At 36.8% G+C, this 25,374-nt stretch overlaps 1 protein-coding gene across 2 annotated transcripts in view; it reads right to left on the reverse strand.

Annotated features, from left to right (window-relative positions):
* TNKS (tankyrase) overlaps positions 1-25,374 on the reverse strand; it is a 177,445-nt gene that overhangs the window by 7,874 nt on the left and 144,197 nt on the right. For both annotated transcript variants that reach the window (XM_079908906.1, XM_079908907.1), the window contains 9 exons: positions 20,309-20,497; positions 18,190-18,427; positions 17,519-17,601; positions 10,685-10,805; positions 9,374-9,471; positions 9,130-9,204; positions 8,308-8,413; positions 7,528-7,714; positions 4,625-4,781 (listed from right to left, as the gene is read on the reverse strand). In XM_079908906.1, the coding sequence (XP_079765032.1) occupies positions 4,625-4,781; positions 7,528-7,714; positions 8,308-8,413; positions 9,130-9,204; positions 9,374-9,471; positions 10,685-10,805; positions 17,519-17,601; positions 18,190-18,427; positions 20,309-20,497 (1,254 nt within the window). The remainder of the gene's footprint in view (positions 1-4,624; positions 4,782-7,527; positions 7,715-8,307; positions 8,414-9,129; positions 9,205-9,373; positions 9,472-10,684; positions 10,806-17,518; positions 17,602-18,189; positions 18,428-20,308; positions 20,498-25,374) is intronic.

The raw sequence follows: 25,374 nt of genomic DNA on the forward strand, positions 1-25,374 counted from the left end.
GAGAGTCCACCTGCCGATGCAGGGGACACGGGTTTGTGCCCCGGTCCGGGAGGATCCCACATGCCGCGGAGTGGCTGGGCCCGTGAGCCATGGCCGCTGAGCCTGCGCGTCCAGAGCCTGTGCTCTGCAACGGGAGAGGCCACAACAGTGAGAGGCCTGCGTACCACAAAAAAAAAAAAAAAAAAAAAAAAAAGAGTGTGAAGCCCACTCCTACTTCCTTTTGTCCCAATGAAATTTAATATCTATGATACTTTGTATGATACATCCTTTTGCTTGCAGAAAAGTTGCTTAAGCAAAGGGATCGGTAATGCAAGCATGTGAATTTTGGTAGTACACTATCTTAGGAGATTCCTAACACATGTAAATTTGAGGCAGATTCTAAGATGCTAATGGTATGAATAACTTACAGGTCCTTATCTCTTGGTTCCTACTGAGTAGGCTACTGAATTGCTTCTGTGTACAGACTGAGATAGGAATTAATCACATCAAAGTCCAGAGGGATTTAAGGCAAGGGAATTACTAAACTGCAGGACTAGAAGGGCCCAGGATAGACCAACAAACATGATTTCCTGTCAAGTCTTACTTTAAACCCATGCTGGTTATAAAAGCATAGAGCATATTTTTAAAGTACCTACAAGAAAAGATTCAACAGCCACTTTTAGTAACTGAATTTCAGAAAATTCTTCTTAACCCAAATCCTCAATGCTACAACTTAAACTCAAATGCTTTCAGTTAATTCTCCACAGAGGTGAAGAAACATGCTCCCTTGAATGATTTTGTTTATTTGAAAATCATCCTACAAATCACTGTGTAGTCTTCTATTCTCCAAGTTACATAACTCTGCATTGTTCATATCATTTCAGTAAAACAGGTCACATGTCTGAAGCGGCCAATGACCAGAGAATACCTCTTCTATTGTCTAATTTAATGTGAAGCTTATAGTACAACGCACAAAAAAATTCCTGATACTCTAAGTCCAGTCATATACTAAAATCAGAACTACTTTTCTTTCAAAAACAGTGTAGTTAATTTTCAACACATCTTTTCAATTCCAAAGAAACAAATAATCCCACCAATAATAAATAATACTCCTCGGGGCTTCCCTGGTGGCGCAGTGGTTGAGAATCTGCCGGCCAATGCAGGGGACACGGGTTCGAGCCCTGGTCTGGGAAGATCCCACATGCCGCAGAGCAACTGGGCCTGTGAGTCACAACTACTGAGCCTGCGCGTCTGGAGCTTACGCTCCGCAACAAGAGAGGCCGCGACAGTGAGAGGCTGTGACAGTGAGAGGCCCGCGCACCGTGATGAAGAGTGGCCCCTGCTCGCTGCAACTAGAGAAAGCCCACGCACAGAAACGAAGACCCAACACAACCAAAAATAAATAAATAATTTATAAATAAATAAATAAATAAATAATACTCCTCGAACCAACCCTCTGAATTTACGTATTCTTGAAAGTGTTGATACTAAGGGTGAAAGATGATTTAAGGTATCACTAAGGGGAATGAAAGAAAAGTTACCAAAGGAAAAGTCCACCGTAAATCAGGAGAAATTGCTCATGGGCAGCGACTCAATTAGTAGACATTAGAGTAAACACTGTCCATGTGGGAAGCACCTGGATATGGAAGCACAGGTATGCTCCCCTGAAACAAAACAGCTACACACATTTCAGTTTTCAAGGTACTTTTTTCTTTCAAATATGATTTGGACCACATCATTCTCTAAAATTCTTTTAGCAAGGGAATCTAAACAAGTTATCAAGTCAAACTACTTAGGAAATGGTTGAAAGATCAGCAAATACTACAAATGTAAACCTATTATTACTATCCCTTATTATTTCTTTCCACCCAAACGTGAAAGAAATTCTATTTCCCATAGCTAACTTACAAAATCTTGAAAAGTGTATGGTAGAGAAAACTGAAATCACCTATAATCTCAATACCCAGAGATAACTGCTCTTATGTTTTGGTTGATTCTGTGTTTAGCATATACCATGTAAATATACTTTTTAAATCACAGGCACATAAATATACTAATATTCATTTAAATCATTCTCTTTCTGTTGAATATTTAGGTTGTTTAAAATTTTCATTATGAAAATCAACATAGCGATGAACCTTCTTGTAGGGTTTTTTTTGGGTGTGATCATCACTGATTATATCTAAAACAAATTTCTAAAAGTGGAATTACTGAGTCAAAGTGAAAGTGTTTTCTCTAGAAGTAGGGAGTTTCTGATTTAAACAGAAAAATTTGACAAATTTATTCTTCGGTAGTTTTTAAACTTTTATTTGGAAACAACTGCAAAACATATTAAGTTGCAAAAATTAAGCTAGTACCTAAAATACCTGTATACCCTTTACCTACATCCAAATACTGTAAAGGTTTTACTTATCCCATTTGCTTTATCATGTGTACTTCTCCCACCTCTATATATACTAGGCAGACAGACAGATAGATTCAGTTATGTTTTTCCCTGAGCCATTTGAGAGTAAGTAATATACCTCATCATGGTTCTTTATCCCTAAATATGCCAGTATTTACTTCCTAAGAATAGGGATATTCTCTTACATAAATTTTATACTGACATAATACTTTTATCTACCTACTGTTCATATTTCAATTTTATCAGTTGATCTAATAATGTCCTTTCTCTTCTAGTACCAGATCCAATTTGGGGGCAGAATCTGAAGTTAGTTGCCCTGTCTCTTGGGTTTCATTTAATCTGAAAGTTATCAAAGCCTTTCTCTTTTATAACATTGACATTTTTGAAGAATCCAGTCTTCCCCTCAATTTTTTTTTTAATAGAACATTCTTCATTTTGATTAGACTGAGGTCATACATTCTTGGCTGGAACACTGCATAGATGATTTTGGCTCTTCTCAGAATATGACATCTGGAGGCACACTCTGTGTGTATCTCCCTCATTGGTGATGTTAATTCTGATCATCTGGGCAAGGTACTGCCCCCTTTCTCCAAAGTATAATTACTGTGGGTTTCCCCCCGTCCTTTGTAACTAATAAGAAGACCATGCACAATCCTCCTCTCCGTATCAAAATTATCCCCTACATTTAGCATCCATTGATCTAATCTTTACCATGATGGCTGCAAATCTAGTACTCCCTCCTTATCTACCACCTGCCCTTGGCTTTCTACTGTAAGCAAAGCCTTCCTTTCCCCTTCATTTATTTATTTATCTATTTGTTATCAGTATAGAAACATAAATTTGTATTCTTTCCAATGTTTTAAAATTTATCACTGTACTTATTCTGATGTTCAAACTATCCCAGATTTGGCCAGTGGGAGCCACTTCAAGCCAGCTCTGCGTCCTTGTGACATGCTCCCATCATTGCTTTTGAGCACTTCATTACTTTCTGTTATAACAAGATGTTGTTCCGGGCTCATCTTGGTCCTATTCTGCTCCAGCCCTGGAATTAGCTGTTTCTCCAAAGTTCCTTTTAGTGGGGCTTGGTATTGGAGACCAAGATCTGGGCTTTAGGTGTGCTTATTGCTACTGGGGTTTCTTTGCTTTCAGCAGACAGTGCTAAGAAATACATGCACATATATACTCATGCTTACATATATCTCTTATATACCTCTTACACATATACCTATACATACATATTATTTACATGTGTACAAACATACACATACTAGAAAGCATCAGTTCATATCGATATCTCCAATTTCAGTCCGTCCCTAGCATCATTCTTACCTTCCCCCATTCCACATTTACATGTCTCTTCTTCCACAGTGAGAACCCAGCTCCCAAAATGAACACATCAACACATTTACTCATTTGCTCAATCCTAGAATACAGCTAAAAGAGCTTCAATGCTTTGCCCAAACCACCACAATCAACAGATCTACTAAATGAAACCCAGGATTTGTTTGCAATTCTTCCCCCTACTCCACACCTGACCCGGCCCAAGATTGTTGGCATATAAGAAAATCGTTTTCATAGTTTACTTGTATATAGTTAATTTCTTCTTTCTCCTTTTTTAGTTTTCTCTAACAGTGTAGTTAAAGTATCCATTTGAAATTCAATTAAGTTCAGACAAATTGGTTTTTGTTTCTAGACAAATTAGTAGGCATTTAGCAGTATTGTGAGAGTTAAGGCCTGGATTGAAAATGATAGAAAGTTTTCCTGTTTGTTGACAATTTTATCTTGGAGCCTCAAGCATTTGGCAGAATTCAATGTACTGTAGCTTTAAGACTCAGAAAGCTATTCTTCTGTGTAAGTGCCCTGATCAACTCATGTGACCAGCCTGTGGCAAGTACCTCACGAAGATCTTTGAATGGCAGCTACTCTTAGCTCTCCATGCCACGCGGAGGCATTAGTTCAGAACAGCAGGCCACAGGAGCTGCACGAGACGCCACACCTTTATTTCTCAGCCACCATCTTGTTTACACTGTATTACCTGGCTGACAGGTGAATGATGGGATCTACGTATAAAGATGATATCAAAGAATTTTGGTATGCTCATTTTGAACTGAATCAACTAATGCTATCAAACTATGTGGTGGATATTTCATTAAATGGCTTTCTTTAACTCTTACGTGGTCTCTGCATTCTGAATCAACTGTTTATGGTAGCTTGGTCATGCTTATTCCACGAGCACCATACCTGCTCTCCTCTGTAGATGACATATTCAGCATAGGCCAGCCCATTCACACTCGGCCTCCCAATGACAGAGTGATGGCCTGGGGGAGCGTGAGCCATTTTCATGGTGCTGAACTGCAGAAAGGACTTGCCAAGGGTCACTCTACAGAAAAGCATTTGTCTGAAGAAAAAAGGAAAGCAATCTTAGAATGACATAACTGTTAGCCTTACTGAGTTTTTCAAAAGCAGTTAATATAAGGCAAGCTAATTTAAATGTCACTTTTGATTTTATGAGTAGGAATAGGATAAGATTTGATATACTGATTTACTATATAAGCTGTTAGCAGGCTCAATAGTTATACTTAACATTTAAAATTTTGGTGTGGTTTAAAAATCAATCATAGAAAACACTTGGCAAGTTTTTGACTAGTGGAAAAAGGACAAATACTAGCAAAAACTGTCTTCTGGAAGGATGCATGTGGCTGGATAGGAAGAAAGTGAAGAAAATAAGCAGATAGCAGCAGCATCTGAAATTAAGATTAGGCTTATTACTCATTATGAAGAAGCAAAAACTGGGATGAGATACATAATAATAAAAGGGGGTTATATATAAAAATACTTAGCTTAACTGTATGTCTGGAAATTATACTACCTGAGTGAAACATGAATTGGGGCAGCTGTTAAATATTATAGAGGAGAAGAAAGATTGATTGGAAAGAAAGTGTATTATATAAACTAGGGGTTGGCAAAGTATGGGCCAAAATCTAGTCTGCCACCTGCTTTTGTAAATAAAACTTTACTGGAACACATTCTGGAACACATACTGCAACACATTCCCACACACCGCCACACATGCATTTACATGTCGACCATGGCTGCTTTTGTACTACAAGGGCAGAGCTGAGTCACTGTGACAGGGATCATACAGCCTGCAAAGCCTAAAAAACTTACTTTGTAGTTCTTTAAAATAAAAGTTTGCAAACCCTTAACAAACATTTTAATAAATATTTTAACTACGCTATAAGATTGGTCACACTGTTAACTGTAAATACCTGTTATTCAATCAAATAGTTTATTTTTAGTAATGGAGTATGATATTTGCATTGTGACTCATCAGAGATATTACTCTGAGTAAAAATTGTGCCAGACCCAGTTTAATTGAGTCCTGCCTGGGCTGGCTTTTTTAGTGTGATGCTACTGATGACCCTCTGGGATGCTGGCTTGGCAGCAACTGTATCCTCTTGTAGGTCCCATAGGAAAACATTTGGATCTGCATTAGAAGGAAGCTTTCTGAGCTCTATCTCCACACTGTGGTGGCGCTACAGTGTCACTGGACTCTGCCCACTCAGCCCGCTGGGCCCACTGCCATGGCTACTCCCAGTGTCCATATGTCACTCCAAGCTTGACCTGACAGGCCCTCGCTTTCTGCCTTTTGCTTCCTGCCCCAGGGTGCCCCTGTTGCTGTGGAGACAAAAGAAGATGCAGGACCTGCCCGGCTGGCCCGCGAGGCTGGTACTAGCTCGCGTCCGCTCACCGGCTTGCCTTGTGCCTTGTGTGTGCATTCTGCAGATGCAGCGGCCCCAAGGGGGGACACCAACGCCCTGTGGGGCAAACGCTGACCAGCGCAAGACAGGCGCCAGCACATAGATTCAGCTCTCTTCCCCCATGATGTACTGCTCTGAGATGTAACAGTTCAGACCGTATGAGTCCAGGTCTCATGGACTGAGCAACCGACTGCACTGGTTATGAAACCGTGGCCAGCTCACCGGTGCACCTCCCGGTCTTTGCTCTGCCTCTTTCTCCGCCTCACTTCCTTGCCCTCACTCCTGCTTCCCTGAGGTTGCACTTGCCAGGAAAGTGCTAGTTCATAAGCTTTTGCTTCAGGCTCTGTTTTCTAGGAAATCCTGGCCAAGACATAAACATGTGTGTCTAATTTTAATAAGCAACTGTTAATCCACATCTACGTTCACTTTTACTGTTATTTAGGAGTTAGGTTTGAAGCAACAAAGGAAAATTTCTGCAATTATATATCCCTGGGAATTTTTATGTGTTATTAACCACAGCGACCTTAATAGAAAGAAGTTTTCTTCTGGACATAGGGCATCTGTCCTAGAACTGCTGATGGCTACAATTTTTTTCACAACGAAACTGAGAGAGAGAAGTTTTAAGATGAACAACTATAATGAATTTCATGGTTATATGGGTCTTTCTGAGGTTTCAACTGGATTACAAGGTATCTTACTAACTTGACTTTGCAAAAATAATGCAGCTGGTTAATCTAAAGAGAAATGCAATAAGTTGCAATCTTTGTAGAGCACAATTCTTTTTGTACCTTTTCCAATGACAGGAAAGGGAATGGTATTTTTTTCACTGACTTCTGAGAGTTTATAACATTCTCTCAAATTTCTGAGTTTTAAAATCCCATTTAAAAAGCTAATATTCATTTGTTTACTATTAATTCCAAAGTTATATTCTGAGGTTGGACTTCTAACTAATTATATACCCTGCCTTAAAATATCACTAGCCAAGTCAGCAAATTAAAGGCTCTACTTGTTTATAGAAGTTATGTGCTTTAGTTCAAATGTGACTTTAGTTCAAATGTGACTGAAGTTAGAGGTTGTTTGTTCTCCAGAAATAATTCTCAACCTTCTTCTGAATCTGAAGCAAGGAAATTGGAACCCAGGGAGAAAGCCAAAATGGAGAGAGCTTCACTGTAACCTATGACTAGCTTTTGCCGCTGCTGTCAGCTCTGTTGTCACTACTCCTATTGGGGCAGGGGCTGATCAGCTATTCCTACCCAACCCCAAAACAGTCTGACTCATTAGGAGTAAGACTGAGGATGACCTGTGACTTCTGCAGAGCTTGAGAAACCAATCTGGTTCATGACTTGAGGACAGCAACCATTACACAGAAGGCAAGATGCTCACCTGTGACATATGTAACACGACCGGTCTTTGTGCGTGGGGCAGCCTGTTCCTCCCCCAATTCCGTAAACGTACTGGTTGCTTTTAGAAGAGTTTTCAGCAAAATAAATCCCGGCACCAAACATTCCTCCTATATATGCATGTCGCTCATCAAACCCTTTATGAATAATGGCATTAATGAAAGGAGAACCTAAAAATATAGACAGAAAGATCAGTTTCGAGCACTTTTCTAGAATCTCAATTAGCTGCATACTAGTTGCACTTGGCAGATTAATACTAATTAATAACGCCTAAATGAAAAGTTTATTTTGTAAGATGGTCTACTTACATAAATTATCATGTACTAGAATCTTATCAGGGACACATAGCAAGGGTGTCATATGGATTTTGCAGACGGCATGAGATTTTAGATAGCAAGGTACAACGTGGCTTTGAAGATACAGATTATTTTACACCCAGTCCTACTTTAAGCAAAAACAGATAATCTAATAAACTAAAACAATTATGCTAAACTACAACAAAAAGAGTATTTCACTATCTAGATGGCTCAGTGTGCAATTTAAGTTCTGAGACAATTTCAGATAAATTATTTTCACTGTACATGCCTTGGAAAGCCTGTACTAACATGTAATGCATTAGAAAGCTGGTACCAACATGTAGTTAAAAAAAAAAAATCAGAACAAACCATTTTTAACACAACACTAATATAGTCAGTAACACAGGCTTTTCACCCTACTGGAGTTTGCAAACGCCCAGAGAGATAATGACTGTCGGGACACTCACCGTGAAATAACATGCGCTCGTTATGGTGGTTGTGATTCTCCTCAGACACTTCCTTCTGTCTGTGACAGAATCGCTCTCTCAACTTCTTGTTGACAACTTTTTGAATCTTTAAGGATGAGGAAGAAAGAAGTGAATTAGTGAAATGTTTATTAATTGGTAGTTTATGATTTAAAATAAGAAGTATGTTTTCCTTTAGGGAGGTTCAACTTGTTTTATGTTTTGTTTGCTTAAAACATTATTTAAAAACGATAAAGTTGCCAGGCCAGTGTAATTCAGTTAATACTCTGGCTTTTAGTGACGTAAGTTTCAGCTACAGTTTTTGTTTGTTATTCTGCACCATACCTAGCTATACCTCAAAATCAACTGAGGACTTATTGAATTTCAGGATACAGGGGCTTATAAATCTGTACTTTCAAAAAGCTCCCCAGGTAATTCTGATGTGCACTGGTGTAATTTCAATAGGTCCATTAACCCAAAGGGTTAACCCAGTTCTCAACTGATTTTATTCATCTTCATGACATCCCTCTGAAAAAAAGCATATGGCAGTCATTTATTCCATGTTATAAATAAGATACTGAGATTAAGAGATACATGCATACTGATATAAACACTGACTCAATTAAATTGATTGAAAATCCAGGCCTTTAATGCTACTTTGAAATAGTGATAACAGAAATTACTGTCAGCTATGGTCCAAATTAGTGGCTGAGCTGGGAGTCTTATCGCCATGTTTGCCTCACTAACGCCAGCTGCCCCGGCCTATGTTTGATATTCAGGCAAGCTGTGCAATCCAATTTTCACCCTGAAATTTTAAAAACTTACTCGAATGACATTGTATCTGTTGAAGATGCCACCAGCATTACCACCATCTCTGTGCTCGCGAATTGTACTTTGCATCTATAGAACAAAAGAGAGTAACTTTCTGAAAATACGCCAGTGTGTAATTCTGAAGACATTCCTCCTGTTGTTTTCAAAAGTTCAATTCTATTATATTGTGTCACTGATGAGTCTAAGACTCAGCACAGATTTCAGGAAAAGATAATTAAAAATTTTCATGTACAATTACCTCTTCTTCTACTGACTGATATTCTTTATCTTCTGGAGCAAGATCCAGCAAAATAGTTCCCTGATTAACACAGTGAAAAGTCAAATAAGGATTGGTGCCTGCAGGAGAGAAAAATTAACATATTAAACAAAGGTCCACACTCTTCAGGCTCCATTTTGGGGAACACTTGTCATAAATAATAGATATTTTGGAACAAGTCTAATGTATGTGCAATTTGAACCTAATATATAAGGTTGTATTAAGCAAGTACATCCAAAGACAAGAGAAGAAATGGAGATGTGTTTGGTGATCAATTTGATCTGTTCTTACAGAGGTCCTTGTACATACACACAGCAGGCTCAACAATTATTTGTTGAACTGAACTCAATCATGAACATACATGATGCTGATACAAAAGAAAACACAGTGTGATTACAATGTAGTGTGGTCTAAAATATAAGAATTATCCTCTAAAAGAATTATTATCTGTGAGATGACTTGAAATGGTCACTTATAATAAGTTTAAAATACATTGTTCTTGTTAATTTCATTACCCGTGTTGATTTAGTACAAATAAGCAAGACTCAAGCTCAACATCTGTTAACGTTTAGTTTCATGTCACTCTTGCAATTTTATTACCTCTGCAGACTAAATGACTAATTCAAGTTGTTTTCTTTCTCTCCCTTTGCTTTCCTATAGTGAAAGCATTTCTAACAAACAGAGAACAGGGAGGCACACAAAGGAGAAAGATAGGCGTGTAACAGCAAAGTACAATGGAAAAAGACCGAGCTGACAGTTGTGAGGGAGGGGAAAAGACACAAGATAAGGTAAGAGAGAAAGGTCAGATTATGAAAAGCCATGCTATGAACATCTGATTTTATCCTAAAAGCAACAGTGTTCTATTGAAGGGTTTTAAGCTCTGGAATGACATGATCATATAGTCATTTTGAAAAGTGTCTTCTGGTTACAGTGTAGGGAAGGTACCAGAGGGGTGGCAAAGGTGACTGTCAGAGATAAGCTGGAAGGTGGTTGTGAGAGTCCAGGAGAGAGATGACAGTGATAGGGATTAGGTGACAGCAGTGGGAAAGGACAGAAGCACAGATTCCAGAGATATTTAGGATACAAAGTGTTGGGGAAGAGGGAAGAGTGACTCTGATTTCTAGCTAAAGCAACTAGAAGGAGAGCGAGGTCAAGGATGGAGACGGGGAGGCAGGAGGTGCCACCCCAGCTGAGTGCACGAGTTCTGGGGTCAGGCCACCCGAGCAAATGCCAGCCTGGACACTTACCTTGTACAACTAATTTCTGAGATCTATTTATTTTTTAATAGCTTACCTTGCTGTCCACCTAAGAGTCTTTCTACTCCCTTGATTAATTTATGGCGGTGTCCGTATGCGTTGATGCCTATTTCTTTCAACTCTTCATGGCCCATATCGGCCAACACATCTAGTGTAATCTGAAAAACGAGTCAAAATTAATTGCTACATCTTTAACAGCTCCTCAGATGATGAAAACTTTTCCATTTGCCTTCAATGCTATAGCATCCAGTCAAATTAAGAAAATTCTTCTGTTTCCTTTATAAGCATGAACTGATAATCTTCTTAAAGTTGCCCCCATAAACTTATCAGCTTTTTGCTCACTTGAAATACTCCCTAATTTGCTTTCAGTTAATGGAGAATTAAAATGGGAGAAATAATGCTATAGAAGTAGAAAATGGTCATTGCTATTTTTCCTTTTGATTATTTAATTCTGCCACATTTTGCTTGCCTCAAGATATAAGAGGGAACAACCAGTAGCCTGAAAATGGGGAAATACCAGATCCCAACATCCAGAAGGTAGCAGAGGTGAATGGTAGGGAACGGGAGAGGTGTTCAGCATAATGAAACAGGAGAAGCTTTAGGGAAGTAGCATTTATATAAAAATAAGAAGGAACTTCCTAGTGCTAAGAAGTATCCGAGCATGGAAAAGGCTGCTTTAGAAAGTAGTAAGATTTATATCACAAGCATTTAGTTAGATTACAGACCACTTTATATAGAAACTATATAAAGAATTCCAATTTGGAGAAGAAAAAAGAGAGTAGATAGATGGTTTTTAAGGTCTCTTCTAAATTCTCAGATCTAACAATCCCTGAAGCCTAACATACATTCTATTTTTGTACAGAACAATGGTTTTAAATTTTTGGTTATTCGTCCCTGTAGATGGAGATGGTTAGCTGCCACGACTCAAAATTACCAGATTCCTTTGCTGACTAAAAGGAACTGTGACTCTAGCGTCACCCAGTGGCAGTGCTCTGAAGGCACAGGGTGAAGTCCTGGGCGGCCACATTTCTTGAGGGATGAACTGCAATTTTCAGCTCAGAAGAAGCTGGCCCCTCTGACAGCCCAAATACTACTCCACAAGATTAGCCATTGATTTTCTCTTTCCTCTGGAAAAGGAGAAATCCTTTGAGAGACACTCTTTTTCCCACTCAAACAAGATATTTTTATCTATCCATAGCTCTCTCTACCTTTATCCTTGCACATAGCATTTTAAAAAACTAACATATTAGGCCTGGAGCTCTGATGGTTTTTATCGTCAAAATGGAATACTATATAATGAGTCCGATCTCCTCAGTACAAAAAGCATACATCATTCATTCTTGGAAATAATTTACTTTATTGCTCCTAAGTGGCCATTTAAGAAATAATCGCTCCATTGCACAAAATGGGCAGTTCACTTCCAATCACCCAAAGGAAGTTTTCAGCAGAGCTTTTAAAAAGCAACAGTTTTGAAATATGCATCTTTGAGATGGAATAGATCACAACATAATAGGAGTCTTTACATTTTTAGCTAGATGTGATTTTAATTTGGAAACCATGCACAAGGTTTACTACTTTACTGATATTCCATTCTTTTTTCCTTCTAAACTTCACATAAGGTTGACATAAAAACAGGATCTCATATCTATGTGGTAGCTTCAATTTAAAGAGTCCTTAGCTTTTCTGAATTGATACATATAGTGTATGTCTGAAAGAAGCAGAAACCAGGCCAGCAAAACATAGTATTAGCTTCTAGAGAAGAGATGGAGAACATTTGATACATTTGTTCATTATATATAGCTCCAATTGTGAATGAAATGAATACCTCATTTAATACTCACAATGACTCATGAAATACTATTACCGTCCTTATGAGAAAATTAAGGCACAGTGAAGCCATGAAAATACTACACAGAAGAGCTGAAACGTATTGCCATACTTGTCTTTCCTCTTGCTTATTTTTCTTAAAAAGGATGACTAAAAAGCTAACATAACTAAACATTAAATTTAGTTGCTTTGAGTTACGTGCTACCCTATTTGTCCTCATATTTATTGGAATTGGCAACTGGAAAACCTTAAATGACAAGCTAAAGAATTTAGATTTATGTTCACTAATCATTCATTCATACATAATATATTTAATGAGTACCTTCTGTATGCTAGATATTTCCAAAAAAGTAACTAATTAAACATTTCATTTAATTCTAAAACAACCCACTTCAGCTCAGAAAGGTAAATAACTGGTCCAAATTGGTAGTAAAAGAGTGGAGCCAGGGAACAAACAGAATCCTACCACTACAGATCACGCTATTTCCGCTACCAAGGAGATAAAAGGTAAACACAAATATTTGGTAAAGGTTGGTAAATGTTTTGGAGGAACCCCTTTGGGAACTCTTAGGAAGATTACTTACTGGCTTGAGGCTACAAGTAGGGGAGGGAACAAAGAAAGGACTAGGAAGGGGATCAGGAAAGGTTCTTAGAAGAAAGTAATAATTCAGCTAAGGAAGAGGACTTAGGCAGAGGAAGAAGGGAAGGGTGTTTAAGACAAATGGAAGACCATGTGCAAAAGGAAAATCAAGTGAGAGACTACAGAACATTTGAGAGACTCTAGCAATAAAGTTCATAATGATTAGCGTATAATGTATATACAGGAATAAAAGAAGGGATGGACAGAGCAGCAGGCTAAAAGCAGATCTAATGGGCTTTACACACCAAGTTAAGACAGTGTCCAAAATGTCCAAGAACACCTTTTCAGCAGAGCAACACAAAGGTGTCTTTCAGGAGGATGGCAGTATGAAGGGCAAATCTGGAAGGGAAAGTGACTGTGAACAAGATGACGACAGGGTGGAGCGGATTGGAAGGGATGAATCGGAGAGCAATTTCAAAGGGACAGATGACAGGGCCTGGTAAATAGAAATGGTTAGAGAAAAAAAAAAGAATGAGGGTAAAGATTATTCCAAAATTCTGAAGCTGAGTGAATATGAGATTATTGTGTTAATAAAAGAAATGGAAATAATTGGAAGTAAAACAGGCTAGTTGGATTTTAGGTATGTTTCTCCAAGATTCAAGGCTTTTATACTGCTAGAAATATTTTTCTGGAAATTATCTTTAAATTAACTCACTTTAAAAAAACACAAAACCTTAACTTAGTTACATCCAGGAAATTACAAGTTTGTTGGGCCAGTTATTTATAGTTAGCACACGTTAAAATCAAATTATAATCTTTAAAATAAATATTATCCATGTATCAGCTAGGTCATCTTGCACATAAAGCAAATGTCACTTCAAGGGTGTTACTTTAAGAAGGGCTGCCTCTTGTTTCTAAGATTTATTCATTTTCTCTGGGGTGGAGTGAGAAGAATTGGAGTTTTAATGAAAAAGGCCTTTCTTTTACTTGGGCTTAAAAGATTGCAGGCTAGAGTAACAGTAATTAGAACTAACTTTACAATCATGTTCATAATGAATTTCTTGAGTCCATTCCTTTGTCTTTAGATTTTGAAGTAAAAATTTATATGGTCACTTTTCATGAAAATATATATGTGAACCATAAATATGTTCACAAGGAATCTTCCAAGTCACGGCATTTATGTTCCAGGAATTGCAATGTAAATCAAATCAGTCTTTCCCACAGAAAAAGTATTCTAGTCAGGAAGCTATGTTATAGAGGAAGGGCCAAAGTGACACTGGTACTATACTTAACTAACTATAAAGGACATAGGTATATATTATTTAATATAGAACTAGCAAAGTATATATGACAAACAAGTCAAGTTAGTTAAGAGACTTCAGAGAGAATAACTGTGAAGGTAAGAGGTGAGGCTATGATGCTCTGAAGGAAGTTTCCCTGGAACCAGAAATAAAAGAACTATGCTCCCCACTCCACTGAGAGAGAAGAATCTATCAGTGGGAACAGAGGCAATAAGATATTATGTGTCAAAGCATCTCAGGAAAAGAGGACGACTCTGCCTTCAGCTCAGTAGACATGAACTAAATGGCTACAATACATACACCCTAACACTTTCCCTCACCTCACAAATACCTGGCCCTCATCATATATTACCGGACTGACATAGAATGTTAATGGCAGAAAATCCTCTGGGTAAGTTATGGAAAGGGTTACAGAAGGTATTACTCTATAACTAAAGGCTAGTCAAGTAACAATTGTAGTCAAAATAAAACTTTTAACTGCTTGAAGACTGGGCCAAAAGACATCACACAGAGTTCAACACAATGAATGGTGATATCATTTGTCTGGAGGAAAGAGCTATGCTAGGTAATAGACATTAAATGGAAGAGTCAACATATTGATAAAAAAAAAAGATACAGAAATTATTCTGGCAAAAGGAAAATCAATGGAACCATTTACTCAGAACAAAACTGAAGTGAAAAAGATAACAATGAAACTGATGAAACCAGGATAAGCTGTCAAAAGGACCAACTGTTAAGACTAAACTATTAAACTATTAAAATCAATAAAGTGAGATAACCAGGCCACAGGAAATCAGTTACTATAAAAGAGAATATATAAAGTAAAACAGAAAAAAGAAAACATAAAATTATGATGCGAATTGACTAAAAGAGTAGAAACTGAACTCTTGAAAAACGGTTAACTGGAATTATTTGAATTAGCGTCTGTTTTTATTAAGCAAAGATATGTGAAATTTCACAGTTATTGTGGATATGATTTGGGAAGAAGGGAGATGGCTGGAATATGGCTTTAGCAGAGGATACTGCTTCTAAAACAGCTTTAATACCTTCAAGGGAAGGATAAAGGAAAAAGAGTCTTACTGTTTAGGCTATTCTCATAAGAAATCTCCAAACCAGAGGGTGAATCAATGGCAGGTGCAGCTTAAAGGAAAAGGAAATTATTATAGCAGTTTATGAAGTCCTCCCCACCAGACAGAAGATACAACTGATGTTTCATTAAAGTATATTTTAAAAACTGGCACAGAAGCATCTGACTGGGAATTTTAACTATCTGGACTTTTGAAAGTATTATTATATTTTACAGGTAAGGCAAGTGATAGGTTAAATGCCTTAATCAGAATCAAGGTCTTCTTTTAGTCCAGTGCTATTTCTACCCAACTGTTTTGATCATCAAGAGCATTAAAGATCAACTACAATATATAATATGAAGAAATTCAGCTAAAAAAAAAAAGACATTAGAAAATCTTAACATCATACTTGATATGAAAAAGACCTGGAGCTTTTAATTAACTCTAAACTGACTATATGCCTAACAAAGAAATCAGATGGGGCAAAGAGGCCAGTGAAGAATTTGGACACTATATCCATATAAAGAATAACTGAAAAAGAAGGTGAATTTATGCTAAATTAGGAGAAACTCTGTAAGGGTGGGTGGGTGGTTGGTTGGAAGGGTAAATCCACGATAAGTTGACTAGGTCTTAGAAATATAAGAAGGGTTATATTATGTTGTAGTGAGCTGAATGGTGGCCCTCAAAAAGATATGTCCATGTTCTAATCCCCAGAACTTGCAAAGAATCTTTTTTGAAAAACTTTTTTTACATCTTTGCAAATGTAAATTCAGTTAAGGATCTTGAGATAAGGAGATCATCTAGGACTATATGGGGAGGCCTTAAACTCAATGCAAGTGTCCTTACAAAAGACACACAGAAGAGAAGACAGACACAGAGAAGGCATGGTGAAGATAGAAGCAGAGATTGGAAGGATGTGGCCAGAAGCCAAAGGGCCTAGAAGCTGGCAGAGGCATGGGGCAGATTCTCCCCTAGAGCCTCTGTAGGGAGTGCAGCCCTGCCGACACCTTGATTTTGAACTTCAGGCCTCCAGAACTGTGAGGGAATAAATTTCTGTTGTTTAAGCCACAGATTTGTGGGAAATTGTTATGGCAGCCCTATGAAACTAATGCTAGTCTAATATGTAGACCAGAGGTTAGATTTCTGTGCAAAACAGGGTAAAATGTAAACATAAGATTAATAGATTATACGTGGGGCAGATTTGGGTGTACTTTAAATTACAAGCATTTTATCATACCTGCCCAAATTGTAACAAGTTATTGTCCACATGGGTATAAAAAGGGTAATTCCTACATCTGGGAGAATGACTTAGTGACCTCTAGAGACCTTTCCCACTCTAAGATGCTGTGTGTATTAGTAACAGTCAAGTCAAACTCAGGAATCTATTATTTGATAGTTAATGGTAATAAAATCATACAGTGATAAGTTAAAAACTCATTATCCTGTATAAAAACACAATGACAAACAGAAGGATCTTAATTCATAAACACCCTAATGATGACTTCATACTAAGACCTTCACAGCCATTTCAGATATATCTGAAAATAGGCTAAGTGTATAAGCATATGGCCAAGTTTTGGTTCAGCATTATTTTAGGCTCCAACTAGGCAATGGAAACTTCATAAAGAAGCAATTTTTAAAATGTACACTTGCCCAAGAATTATTTTGCTATCCAGTAATGGATAACTGCTTCATGAAGATTTTGCTAAATAGTTAACATAAAAATTTCTCACTAGTTTTAAGTGGAGTCTAGTCACATTAGTAATAAAATGAGATGAATAATGGCTAACACTTTTTGGAAACAAAATAATGAGGAAAGATTTTGAAAACATTCTTTTGCAGGGGTTTCATGGCCTGTTTTGATATGTAATAAAACATATTGAGCCAGACTGCTTATAAAGATACAACAAAATAACAGACTCTAATCATCTGTTAGACAATTTTGGAAAGAAGCATAAAATACTAGATTCCTCTAGCTTTTTCAGAAATTTGTTTTGAGTTTTAAAAGAGCAGCGAAGCAGAAAAAGAAAGAACAAGTGGCAATTAATAACTCTTAATATTAAATTAAAAAGACTCAACTATATATGAGAGCTTACCTGTTCTGTTTCAAAGATGTCCCGAAGGTGTTCAAGACCAAGGCTTTTCAGGAATTGGCTAATATTCATGTCAAGACCAGCAACTAAAACAGACATACATTAAAGTTTTTCAGAAAGAAGTTTATCAATCTAAAGGAAGTTCCAGTATTTATTTAAAGCCGCGGCTCTTTGACACCCTTGGCTGTGCAGATGGTTTTACTTCACGTTATCTCTGAATTTGATGGGGAAATAAAAGCAGAGTTTATCTTATCAGTAGTACTTATATTAATATTATAAAGCATAATATAATGCTTTTAGTGAAATATTTAACAGTGGAATTAAAAAATCCAAATTTATCAGCTATTGTTTCAGCTTTCATTTATCAGCTATTGTTTCAGTTTTCATTTCTTACATAATCTCTCAGTATTTTTCTGATATAATTTCAGTAATAAGACTCACTCAGTTCAATAAGATACTATGGTTGGAAAAGGATATACTGGGATATACATAAGTAAGAACAAAGTAGATGCCAAAGAATTTATTCTACGAAGACATATTTCTTATAAGCTGTTGTGTACATGAAAACTTACAGACAGGATGTCTTTAAGTGAGGTGTTCAATAATTACCAATAGAAAAGTGAATCTGTTCACTTAAAACCGCAAAACCAATACGCGTTCACAGGTGTACTTGCCTTCTCCTTCCTTCCTTTCTGTGCCTGCTGCGCCATCCCCAGCGTTAGACGCTCCTCCTACTGCCAGTTCTGCTAAGGGGCCGGCGAGGTTGTCTATGCTGCTAGCAGCAGACAGGCAGGAGGGGGTGGATGCTGGTGAGATCAGAGAGGCACTCACTACAGTAGCCTGAGGTTTAAAACAGGTAGGTAAGGCCTCTGGGGGCATGGCATCTATCAGCAAAGCTCTGATATCGTCAGCCTAAAAAAATAAATAAATAAAATAAAATAACACAAAAAAATTACGTTTTAAAACAATAAGTTTCTCATTAAGGACAAAATGCTTAGTGAATTTTTTCTTTAATGAATGCTCCATTATTCCCTATTGGGTTTTGATCATTCCTTCCTCCTTCCTTCTCTGATCCACAGCTCCAAAGAGTCCCAGTAGTTTCAATAGGTAGAATGGAGAAACTATACAATTAAAAAAAAAATTTCATCTTTTGAAGATCTAATGTGCAGCTTGGTGACTATAGTTAATAAGTACTGTAAGTACTTATATAAGTACTGTACTATATTCTTGAAATTTGCTGAGAGTAGATCTTAAGTATTCTCACCGCACACACAGACAAAAGTTAACTGTGAAAAAAATCCAAGAATGTGAACTATGTTGACTCCTAGAAATACTTTTTAACACTAAATGAAAAGTGTGCACACAATTGTTCATACTTAGTACACATGTATTCAAAGGACATGTAAATTAACAAAGATTTGAATAGAGTTAAAAAAATAAAATATTTCATCTTTCATCTAAAAAGGAGCACATTTTAGAATGCTGATTCTCAATCATCTCTTCTTTAGAAGGAGTTTCCATACATAGTATGTGTTGTTTATGCTTAACAACTACAATAATTTTTCTTCAGTTATTTAGTGCATACTTAATAATTTAATGTACAATTAAAATCTGGTGAAACTTTAAAGGGACAGCACTTATTTTGGCTAGCTTATTCACGAACTCTACAGTCTGCTAGGCACAACTGTTGTTAGAGTATGTGGGAGATTGTCCCCAAAGAGAGCCAGCTATCAATTCTTACTTCCATGTACATCTGTGCCCCTCCTTCCATCAGAGGTGGCACCTCCCTTCCCTGGAATCTGGGTTGCCTATGAGTTTCTGTGACCAATAGAATGTAGAGGAAGTGATGTTCTGAGGCTTTTGAGCCAGGCTTTAAAAGGATTGGCAGTTTCTACTTTTTTCCTCTTAGAAGTCATCCTCCCATGCTGTAAAGAAATTCGAACTAGACCACTGAGTGTGAAATACTACGCAGAGAGAGGTACTGTAGGATTTAAGGCCATCCGAGATGCTGCAGCCTCAGCTGAGCTCCCAGCTAAAGGGAGCTGGCAGAACAGCAGAACTGCCTAGCTGAGCCCAGTCAACCCAGAGGACTGTGAGGAATTATAACTGTGAGTGGCACTGTACTAGCCACTCACTTGGTTTTGGTTAAGCTACTAAGTGTTTTGAAAACTGTTACTCAGCAACAGATATATAAAACAGAATGTGGCTTAGAAAAGTTTTTTGGTTAAAAAATTCTAAATTATGTGACCATACAGTAACTCCCTGATTTCCAGAAAATTCAGGAAAGATGTTTCTTTACTGTGTTTAATTCTGTAGTTAAATATCATTTAACCACAAAAATTTAATTCTTGATTTTGGAACTATTTCTACAGTATGTCAGTTTACTTTTCCATCTTCAGAAGAACGATATACTGCTTAGAAGATAATTTTTTCTTTGACTACCTCACCCCCCTCAGGTAAATTACCATGAACATCAGATGCTCTAGAATAATAAGCCAAAGTAGAAGGTGCTCAGATATTTTGCGAATACAATCTATATACAAGTTTTTCTATGATTCATGTTTTCCCTCCAAGTTAAGTATGGCAAAAAAAAAATTAACTTACTGCTTAGTTTGCCTTAATAGTTTTAAATTATCTAAAAATGAGAACTTAAAAAAATTCATAAGGAAGGAAATTTGTTCTTCTTCCAAGAGATATATGCACCACTAGAGGTAAACCTGTTAAGCCCTGGAATTTACTGTCATTTCTGAAAGTATAACAAGCAAGTCTAAATATTTTGAAATGAGGACTTACCGTTGCCAGATCTAAAGGTGTCTGGCCTTCTTGGTTCTTCATAGTTGGATCTGCACCATGTGCCAGGAGTAGGGCACAGAGCTGTGTCCTGCCTTTTTGGGCTGCTTCGTGAAGAGGAGTAAATGCCCACTTGTCTGTTGCATTTACACATGTGTTGTATTTTATCAGTAACGCTGCAATGTCCACATGCTGAAGAAAAACAAAAGGATGCCAAGAGGTAAGAATGAGATTATTTGGTAAAGCTCCTTCAGGTACACTTGTTTTTATTTAACATTTCATTCCCTCTATATCTCTATTCTCATCCTTAACAGAAGTTTCTTCTATAAAAAAAGAATATTCATTGCACCCTTCCACCTGTATTTTGGACTTCATCTTTTCTTGCTTCCTCTAAAATATCAATTCCACAATTATTCTGTTACCCTGTAATTCTTCATGGGAGCCTTAAAAACTTTTTTTATTCAGCCTTATATTCAGATCTATCTTAAAAATAAACATATATTACCTGACTCCAAGTTTCCTAATAATGGGCTAACCTGTCTGTCAAACTTTTCAAACCAGCAACCTATAACCATTGCTTCTCTTTATCTTCCCATTTCTCTTTCTAACCTATTGCAACCTGATCTATTTATTGAAAACACTCATCTCAAAGATTCTCAATGTTCTTTCTTCAGCCGTTGGGAAAGTAACACAACAAAACATTTTACAAAAATTAGTCTGTCGAGCCAAAATGACTTAGGGGGTGGAAGAAATGTCAGCTGCAGACGCATTAACTAGTAACCTGGGCATGAGGTGATAAGATCCTCAACTGTGATGGTTAGAGAAGAATGGAAAAGAAGAGCTAAATTTGAGAAATTTTGAAGGCAAAAAAATCAGGTTTTAGAAAGACAAATTAACCACAGAGGAAGAAAGATGAAAAAAAAAGTCAAAGGTGACTGCCTTTTTTCTTTTTTAATTTGGTCTAGAAGATTAAGAAAAAAAAAAAAGGGTAGATGGAAGCATTAACAGAAATTGAGTAGCAGAAGTTTAATTAGGAATGAAACTATAAGGAAGGTCCACTTGGGGTATGTGGTTTCTGAGGTACAATATCTAAGTAATGATGTCCTGTAAATGGTTTCACACAAAAGGTCAGAGCACAGATAAGGGGGTCATTTACTTATTCACTTACTCTCTCTTACCGACTCACCCACCAACCAAACATTTGCTGAATACCTATCTGAAGCTGAATTTCATGAGAATGGGAAGAGATGGGGAAAGTAAGGACAGAAGTATCCCAGGATAGAATTTAGGGCATGTTTCTTCAAATTTTCCTTTAAAATTCCTTAATATTTTCCTTGCTCTCTTGAAGACACTCACTTCAAAAAGAATAGGTACTTCTTCTGAGGTAGTATTAAAGTATTTTTTGGTGTTTTTTTTAATATAATACAAATACTTGTTAATTTTAGGAAAAGTGATTTCAGAAAACAGAGGAAAATACAAATCAGACAACTTCTAAGAAAGCTTCCATATTTGCTCTGACAATATAAAGACAACAACAACAACAACAAAAAAGAGCATAACCAGACTAGGGCTTCTGAGAACAGGCCATGTTTTGTGATCTTTTGGGGATTATGAATGAGGTATACCATGATTATAAAATTGATTCTAACACAAATGACAAAAATAGGTAACATTTGTAGCACTATCAAAATCACTTAAAACAGACCCCAGTGATTTATCTCCCTTATTCAAAGGATATACGTTGAAAAGAATAGCTATTTTTGTTCAATTAACCCAAAAGCACGGAGTAATTTCAAGCTTCTCCCCAGTAAGGTTATGGGGTGTTTAAACTAGGTTCCTGATGATTAGTTTTATTCTACTCCATTTGTGTTGGCAGTATAATATAATTTGGTAGACTAATTTGTATAGGCTTCCAAAATTAGATAGTCCAAGGAAAATTATGTGTGTGTGTGTGTATAAAATGAATCATATATATGGTATGTATTATTAAACTTTCTTTATATTAAATTTATAGTTTATGCTTAGAGAAACCAATTACGTGCTTATTAAATTTGCTGACAAACATCTGAAACAGCAATAAACAGGAAATATGCTGCTACCCAAGTAGACTAAAAACACAATTCTTAAATCTTTTAAACAGCCACACCACTGGGGCAAAAAAGGTAACTGAAATTTAAGGGTGACAAATGCAATAAATAAGCTACAGCTCAGTCCTATACAATACATAAGAGCAAAGCATTGAACTAGAAGGTCTAGAAAAGGAATTGAACTCTGCTGGAACGTTTCCAGGAGTCAACTTAATATGGTTTCAAAATTCAGCTGCAACACAAAATGCTTTAAATGACAAATGCAACATAAAAACACTGCAAGGGCCCTAATTTAATTTTAGAAAGTTGGGAAGTAGGGAGAAGAGAAACGTGTTTGGGTTCCAGTTAGAGCAATTTAATTGTACGATAATGTCATGAAATCCCCCTAACATTATACATTTTAGAGAAAGCATTAAAAAATGAAAAATTTGAGAGAGAAAACTCAGCAAATTGATTTACTCTTATGAGATAATAGAAAACTACATGCTGTGTGGTAAATATATATCAATGCTTTATATCTACTGAAGAGCAAAAAAATTAGTTGTCTTGTGTAAATGTATATTAAAAATAATATAAGGCGTTATAATACAAAAACACCAAACAGGATAATGCACATTACCATTAATATATACTCTCATGAAATCTGTAACTTTTATTTAAACTTCTTAAACTATGTCTTTGTTTCTCCTTTTGGAAAAACTGAAGTGGTAAGTTCTTTCTACATAAAAAGGCCCAAAGACACACAGAGAGCTGACTGAGCTCTCCAGAGGAAAAAAGGTAAAATATGTATCAAAGAATGATGACCAATAAATAACGGCTTAAGTAACTTTATGTAATTTCAGATATCTCACACAATTATTTTATCTGCAGCTACCAGTCATTATCCACTACTGAAGTCAATTAATCTATTTAATACTGATATTGAGCTGGTCAAACATACAGCTAATTCCTAAGGCTGTGAGATATAAAAGTGACACACAGACCTTATTCTGACCGGCCCAGTATGAGGGCTGTGTGGACCGAGTTATCTCATAATAACTGTATTCCCTTGGATTTGGACAGAATGCACTTTCCACATGCATGGTCTTATCTAATTATCACAATAACCCTGTAAAGATGGTCTCAGCATCTAAGTTTTACTAGTGAGGACAGTGAAGATTAGAAAGATTAAGGCACTTGCTGAAGACTTGTGGGTTATGGAGGAAAAGATTAAAGACTAGATCCCAGAGGTTCAGACTCCAAATTCAGGGTCTCCATTTCGCCACATCTGCCTGCATGGTCTTGCTAGACTAAAACACGAGCGCCATTTCCTGACAAGTTGAAAATGGCAGAGAGTATGATATCAGGGAAAAGCTATTTAAGCAGAGATCACTGGGTAACCCTATACCTAAAACTACTCTACCAATAGCCTTATTTTAAATATAGAAGCCTCTATTCCATACAAAGTGCCACCAAAATCTCCTTCACCAAACTATCACTTCAGGGCAGTACATCATATACACCACGCAGCCAGGCCAGTCCAAGCATCATTGATATTAATACTATGTAACCAGTGTTCTGCCACCCTAACAGAGCCCTATAATTTCATTAAAATATCCAGCCAAGGCTTATGTGCTGTATGAATAAAAAGGGGCTTTGGAAAAACATATGGATTTATATGTCTAGAGATAATGAAAATATAATTATATCTACCCCTTAGCTAAAGTAAGATAAAGTAGCTTAAATATTTTTTATATCATGGTTAACCTTGGTCCTTATTTTAAGTCTACTAATTGAGACTGAGATAAATACAGATTTGATGTGGTTACTGACAACAGGTTATATAATATACAAACTGCATTAGATAAAATTATTTCATAGAGCAGAGATTCTCAATGGAGGGAATGACCTTACCTACTGCCAACTGAAAATCACTATGAGATGTTACTGGGGGTGGGAGGGTGGGTATATGTTGTACATGGTAAAAACATGGTAACCAAAAAAAGTCAAGAAACCATCAAAGTAAAGGTTTTAGTGAATAAGAGTACATAGTCATTAGCTCACAGATATTTGATTTTTAAGTTTCCAAGTTTAATACAAGAAGGATTTTTAGAGTGAGTCAAAAAATCCACCCACACACTGAGGCAAAAGTACTTGCTACAAACATACTGTCTAGCTCATTAGCATTCTTTAGTAGAAGGATGGGATGAACCAGGTTGACTGAAACCTCTACCAAATGCCCTCTACACAGCCTGGAGAACTTTCTCTTCATTTTTACCTCCATAAGCTACATTCATTTACAAAGAGCTCAGCAGTAGGGATGTCATAAAAAGCAGGATAACATAAAAAGAGAGAATGAAACTAAAAATGCTCATGATCTTTCTCACTTGGACTTAGAAGAGGAGAGCAGGAGTTGTCGATAATGCTGAAATAAGTTTATGAAAACGGGACAGTGGGCCTCTGGTCAGGAGGCGGACTGCATTATACTCCCTCAGCTAATGCAAGATAGCTACGAACAAAGACAAGGCCGTCCTGCACTCTACCTTATTATATTTAGCCACAAAAGAGAACCGCTATAAATTTTCTTTCTTTCACACTGGTCACAAATTGACACATATGTGTAATAAGTAGAATCTCAACACCTTTCCCATCAGAAGAATGGGAATTAAAAGGTAAAATACGTAAACCTTAAAAATTCAGTTTTACTTTCTTCATCCTCAGTGACAACTATGAAAGCTATGAAAGGAAAAGACTGACAGGACTGAACTTTTCCACATCCACAAAGTATGGGATATACTGGAAACACAGTACATAGATCAACATAGTCTACACAGTTGACAATATATGTTTTACTAGATCAAGTCAAGAAGTATAATTCTACTGCCTACACCTATCCTCACTCATTAGTAGATTTATACAGAAGTTAAAAGACACTGATCCCATCAGCTTTATAAACTCTTAACTGATAAAACTTTTAACTGAGGCTTAGAGATATGGAGAGAA

Source organism: Stenella coeruleoalba (assembly GCF_951394435.1).
Source record: "Stenella coeruleoalba genome assembly, chromosome: 21".
NCBI classification, from domain to species: Eukaryota; Metazoa; Chordata; class Mammalia; order Artiodactyla; family Delphinidae; genus Stenella; species Stenella coeruleoalba.